Raw genomic sequence first — 6,516 nt, forward strand, 5'->3', positions numbered from 1 at the left:
TACATCATACATATATATATATATAGAGAGAGAGAAGATGCATGTTAGTTTTAAATTTTCAAGAATCACGAATGACATTATTGTTTGAAAGAGAGGTAAAACGATGTCTATGTTTCCGACCATGAAACTTGGATTCCAACAAATACAATTTAACACCATTTTAATAGAAAAACAAACATACTACAGAATAAAAAATTAGGGAACCAAATCAAATAAAAAGCTAGAAAATTAAATCATCATCTAACCTAAATTAGAAGATTGGAGTTAGTTTCCTGCCCCAGCACATACTTGAATTTGGATTTAAATTCTGTAAAGCCATTTATCGTTAATAAGAAAATAAAATGAATTCGAAGACTTTTACCTCCCATTTAGTCAATTTTGAATACTTGAAAGAGTAAACCATACGGCCTGACTGAGCCGTTTTCGGGAGTTATACAAATAATAAGAACTGTACAAGGCCCCCTCGCAACGAAGATATTCTTAGGAAGGTGAGGGCTCAGTAAAATAACTTTCAAAATAAACAAATATGGTAGCTACGCCACCCTGATATTGAATCCTATGGCTATCACTATAAACGCTAGATGTAAGTTGTGAACAAAATTAACATCATACAATTCCGCATTTCCATGGGCAGATGAAAATTTGTAGAGCATGATCAGAACAGTAATTTGGAGAACTCTACTACCCAGGAATGACTATGAATCGAAAACACCATCAGCGAAGCTATACAAATCAGAACCTCCAGTGCGACTAGAAGCACCGATAGAGAGATGCTCTGGAACTCCTGCAAATTCTGGAGATGTTTTCCCATACAAGTTATTTACTAGTGCTGTAGATTGCCCCACAAAACTCTGCCCAACTGACCTATCATGAGACAATGATGCCCCTTCCCCAACTCCATGCCATCTATAGCTGTTGCTGTTTAGCACTGTCCCAACATTATCTCTTATCATATCCCCCTGATACCCAGAATATGAACCACCCATACCTCCTCCAAGCATAATAGCCCCACTTGCAACTGTAGTTCCAAGATATTTTTCGGCCAAGGAATCCGAAACAGATCCAAGTTGTATGGATGCTGCACTGAGATAACTATTTGGGTAACCGCCATATGATCTACCGTCCAGCAAATGGGCTGCCAATGAACCCTCATACGAGCTATTGCCATCCATACGATTAACAATCCTTTGCTCGTGCAAGGCCGCAAGTGAGGGTGATAGCACAGACGCATCTCTTCCAGCAAACCTTGTTCGTTTAGCCTCTGGAACCTTCATTTTGTTAGATGAGTTGTTTTTATCTACTTTTCTCTTGACCATTGACTTCTCTTCAATTTTTATATTGGTATCACTAATATCTTTCTCCAAGTTGATAATTTCATCCTTAATTTCCCACCCAGGAAGAAGTTTTACAAAGTCAATATTGTGGTCTTCCAAACAGTTCACTACAGATTTCAAAGCAGCTAAATATTTTTCATGTGCTTGCTTCTGTAAAATATCAACATGTGTCAATAATGATAATATTCATATGAAAAAAAAAACACTCAATATAATAAATATTGGAAACCAGCTAAAACATACCAGCACACTAGGAAAATCATTTGCTTCTTGTTTGGATTTCTTCCAAGTTTCTTCAGACTTCTGTAGAAATGTAGTCAGAGCTGTCTGAGGAGAATATTTCTCTTCAAGCCCAAAGGTATAAGCCAAATCAACAGCTTTAACAACCATGCCTTTTCTTATCATCCCATCTGCAATATCTGCGCCAATAAATGAAAAATGAGAAAAACCTTTTCAGAGAAGAAAGTAACAACATATTCATCATAATCATTAAGGCCAACATGCCTGATTGAGGAAGAGGAGGACAGTTAGGAGGGCAATGAAATTGAAGGGTATGCTCATTTTCAATAGATGATTGGTAAGGTGTTCACAATTTTTTAAAGTACAATTTTATGATGCAAGAAAAGGTGTCATGGGGTGGAGTGTCAGTGAGTCGCAAATTATTTTCCACCATTCAACAGACCAATGTCTCAGACTCCCAGGTATTCTAAACAACAGAAATTCCATGCCGAAGTCTAAGATCATAGTTAGTAGTTCGGGCGATGATTTTCTTTTACTATCAGAAGAAAAATAGAAAAGAAAATGTGAGAGAAATATGCAGTTGATAATATTCAGGAGATGTTTATTTTTGCGAAAATACAAAGCTAATACAAATATTAACTTAAAAAGATTGCAAAATCCGTGACACAAAAAGTCAGCATCCAACACCGTGATGATCACTGGTAGTACAAATGTTCTTAGTAACTTACTTATTACACATATAGGGTGGGTTGCAGTAGTAAATACATAGAAAAGATAATATTAGAAGAGAATAATGCAGCAAAAACGTAGTTGTCACAAGCAAAGTTGAGATATATTTCAGTCTTACTACTGTAAAATCTTATATTAGGCCATAAACTACATTCCAAAGCCCCAAACAGCATAAGCGTTCATATTTATTAACGTAGCATTCATAAAATATTTATGTCCGAAAAAGGGAAAATTTATACATGACGTGCTATGCAAACATTAAACGTCCCAGGAATGGTCAATGAGTCGACAGCATGACAAAATTGAATAGCGAAATTTCTTCACAGAATTTCTCTCCAGGCTCGTTCCAAACCTGATGACATTAGTCTTTGGGCAGTAGTATTTTGTCACCAAACAGTCTCGCATTGTCTATAAAAAATCTCACCTTTGAGTCTCATTAAATGGAAGAAGCTAAAGCTACTTTAGCTATAGATTCCATTTACCTTACCTCGCCACTCATGTTTAGGCAAAAAAAAACAATTTACTTTCATTCAGTATTCTGATCTGACATGTAATCAAGGCATCACCTCGCTTGTTGACAATTTAAACCCTAATGAAAACCATAGCTACTATGATGGAAACAAATTCATTCCATTTTTTAGCATTGTCCAAACTTTCAAATTTTATAAACAAAGATGTACAGCACAATATCTTATTCATATTCATCAGACTATCACTATGATTACTGCATTCACAAAAGCACACAACACATATAAATGCATACCTGAAACCCTCTTAAGCAAGAGCTGAGACTGGCGCAGGGCATCGAAGATTTCTCTATGATTGCTAACACACACTAAGCTGCATATATCCTCATCCCTGAAAACAGCAGGAATCCCAAAGCCAGCAACGAAGAGAATCAGACCCCTGGCATCAATCTCAGAGGCCTTCGACAAACCCCCTTCAACAATGAGCCTCTTCCTCCACGCAACCGCGGCCGAATCGGCCTCTTTCTTCAGCGAAGCCTCCACTTCCTCCTCGTTACCAACACATCCAGAGAGCAAATAGTATTCTAAAACCAGAACCGAAACCTGCCTTGCTGGAATCATCGGCGAGTCCTTCGTGTACGCTTTGCTTCCCTGAAGGAAAAACCTCCCAATGCATTCAAACACGAGCTTTGAAGGCTTCGGCGAACTCTTCAGCGCAACGGGAACCTGTTCCCGAAGAGACGGCGTCTCGGATAAACGCGATAGCACGTATTTACGCAGGCCTCGGCTATTCATCGTTTTGCAAAGCGAAAGAAGCTCGTCCTCTTCCTTGTCTTCTTCTTTTACTTTTTCTTTCTCTTCCTCTTCCGCCTTAGGTTTTGGCTTCGGATTGGAATCTGTTTTACCAGTCCCTGGTTGAGAGACGATGGCTTCGGTTGTTTCTTTCGCATTTGGCGAGGCGTCGGACCCTGACGATTGGAGTTCCTTCGTCCTTGCGTCGATGGCCTGTTTGATGAAATTAAAATGCCTCTGCAGTTCGTCGTACCTGCTTTTGAAGGTTTGTATGGCAATGGAGAGGTTGTTGAGTTGGTTCACCGAATTCGCCAATTTGTCTCCGGCATCGTTTTCGTTTTCCGGTGGCAGAGAAGGTAGTCCATTTGTTAGGCTCTCAGTAGTGGCCATGGCGTGGAAATGGGCTGAGAATGAAAAGCAAAACCCTAGGATTTGCGCCGAAGAGAAAAATTGATTCCAGTCTCCGGTAGCACCGCAGTTCCGCAATCACGTGGATACGTGATCCAGTAGAAGGAAGGTGTGTAGTTATACAAGGATGGGCCTATGCATCTACTCGCAACGGGCCCATAAGTAGAAAGAATTAATTTATTTTTTTTTTAGAAAAAATATGGTTTTAATGCTTTATTTTTAGAGGAACATTATTTTCATTCCCATCTTTTACCATTGATGAATGAATATTCAAAAAATTTAAAATGTGTCTTTTTTATTTTATAATGGTAAAAATTCTCTGAAATTTAAATATAAAATAATTATGTTTACATATTTTAAAATTAGAGAATTAACGTATAACGATGCCAAAGAATAGGGACCGAGAGAAAGTCTGAAAAAAGGTCAAATTTTGTTTATAAAATTGTAATTTTCAAAATCCTTAATTTGTAATGTGATTTTAGTCTTTCTTTTCTATTTTATTTCAAATTCTAGCAAAAATGTAACTTATTTCAATACTCAAATGTTCATACATTTTTTATCTCCATTTTGGTATAATTGGAACATATGCCCACTATATATTGAAAGGTATAATTAAAAAATATTTTAATTAATTAAAATGTAAAATTCTAAATTAGATAAAAATTAAGAGGGTTAAAATTACAAAACAAATATTAGAATTGTGAATAGAAATTCAAAAAACTAAAATTTATCCATTTTTTGTGCTCGTAGTTTATTGGGATGTGTACATATTCAGTTTAATAGTTTAAATTTAATATTGTGGTTACAAATATAAAAATTATCAAGATAATACATCGAATGATAAAATTCAGTAAAATTTTCATCATGCAAACAGAAATTATACCACATAAAAAACAAATTATACAAAATACCTTTGGACAACATTCAAACGAAGTTGTTGAACTATAGCATGTATATGGTTGGTTTTTATAAATGAATATAATTTGAATAGAATGTTTGTGGACAAAAGTTTTACATGGAATAATGTGTTGCCACATTTAGTAAATCCGACATCTGATGAGCTATGAAGAAGCTCGTTGGTTGATGTGGTGTGCTTGCTCATTCATAAGAATCAAATAGCTATGCTACCAAAGAGACAAAACAGTTGTCATATTATGTGTATATGTATGTATACCTATCATATACTATTGCTTCTGTACAGTAATTAATTACAGGCATGGGTTGTGTCAGTCAGATAAGTTGACAATCTTATCAAGCTGATTTGTAACAAAGGGGTAACCATTAGCATCCAAATCAACGAGGACAGTGTCACCTGGCTTGCACTCTCCGAAAAGAAATGCCTCACTCAATGGATCTTCTATCAGTGATGTAATGGCCCTTCTCAGAGGCCTAGCACCATATGTTGGGTTATAGCCTTGCTGGCACACTAGGTTCTTCATCGCTTCAGACACCTTAACATGGAGTCCTAGGGACAACACCCTTTTCTTCATGTCTTCAAGAAGCAAATCCAATATCTTCAGTAACTGTAACAACAGCAAAAACATCCAGGATTAGTCCTTAAAGTTTCAAAACGTTTTGAAATGTAGCAAAACTATTCATTATAAAACGACCCTCTAGTTATAGCCTAGATTTGTTAAGTCATCCTTTAGTTTCTCAAGCGCAGAGAGAATAAAATGCTTGGGGTGTTTGAACAGTTGGTTTGTGTAGAGAAAATCAAAATTACGAATGAATATGATACCAAGATCCTACCAAGTGACTACTACCATCAATGCGCAATAAAAATCACAACCAAAACTTCACGAACCTGTGACTTCTCAAGGGATTGAAACACTACCACTTCATCTATCCTGTTGAGCAATTCTGGACGAAAATATGTCCTTAGTTCTTCAATTACCATCGATTTCAAGCCATTGTATGACGTTGTTTTATCATCAGGAATCAAGAAACCTATGGAGTTGTGTTGACCCTTAGCAATTGCACTAGACCCCACATTTGAAGTCATTACCACCAATGCATTTTTAAATGAAACTCTGCGACCCTGTTTGAGCCAGTTTTACAAACTTCACATTAGATTGATACAAAAGCGTACTTTTAATAGGAAAAGAAGCAGAAAAGGAAGAACTAAAATTCAAGGAAAAAGGTTCTGTCTGCATCAGAAATCCTGTTGACAATCCTAGTAGATTACGGTTCAGATCCACATTCACAAACCTGAGAATCAGTAAGTTGACCATCTTCCAAAATTTGAAGAAGAATGTTGAAAATATCTGGATGAGCTTTCTCTATTTCATCAAGCAATAACACGGTAAAAGGTTTTCTTCTAATAGCTTCTGTTAGAACGCCACCCTCTCCATAACCAACATAACCTGGGGGCGATCCGATCAATTTGCTCACTGTATGCCGCTCCATGTATTCACTCATATCTAATCGTACCATAGCTGCCTCCTGAAACAATTTACATGAAAGGCTAATTATTAAAAGATGAACAGTAAGTGGTAACCTAATCACTTCAGATCATTAGAAAGAACAAAATAATCTTCACTAGTTAT

General features: G+C 36.6%; 2 protein-coding genes across 2 annotated transcripts; both read right to left on the reverse strand.

The window, feature by feature from the left end:
- Positions 1-342: 342 nt before the first annotated feature.
- On the reverse strand, positions 343-4,080 carry LOC124822102 (protein FRIGIDA). The gene is made up of 3 exons (XM_047294070.2): positions 3,067-4,080; positions 1,578-1,753; positions 343-1,484 (listed from the first exon to the last, which is right to left on the reverse strand). The coding sequence occupies exons 1-3, from the start codon at positions 3,950-3,952 to the stop codon at positions 696-698; spliced, it is 1,851 nt and encodes a 616-aa protein (XP_047150026.1). The 5' UTR covers positions 3,953-4,080; the 3' UTR covers positions 343-695.
- Positions 4,081-4,904: 824 nt separating this feature from the next.
- LOC148190528 (chaperone protein ClpD, chloroplastic-like) lies at positions 4,905-6,413 on the reverse strand. The gene is made up of 3 exons (XM_088102836.1): positions 6,179-6,413; positions 5,775-6,008; positions 4,905-5,493 (listed from the first exon to the last, which is right to left on the reverse strand). The coding sequence occupies exons 1-3, from the start codon at positions 6,401-6,403 to the stop codon at positions 5,197-5,199; spliced, it is 756 nt and encodes a 251-aa protein (XP_087958962.1). The 5' UTR covers positions 6,404-6,413; the 3' UTR covers positions 4,905-5,196.
- Between the last annotated feature and the right edge of the window lie 103 nt (positions 6,414-6,516).

The sequence above is a fragment of the Vigna umbellata genome, unplaced genomic scaffold (genome assembly GCF_029865625.1).
Source record: "Vigna umbellata cultivar VRB3 unplaced genomic scaffold, Vumbellata_1.0 scaffold_827, whole genome shotgun sequence".
NCBI lineage: Eukaryota > Viridiplantae > Streptophyta > Magnoliopsida > Fabales > Fabaceae > Vigna > Vigna umbellata.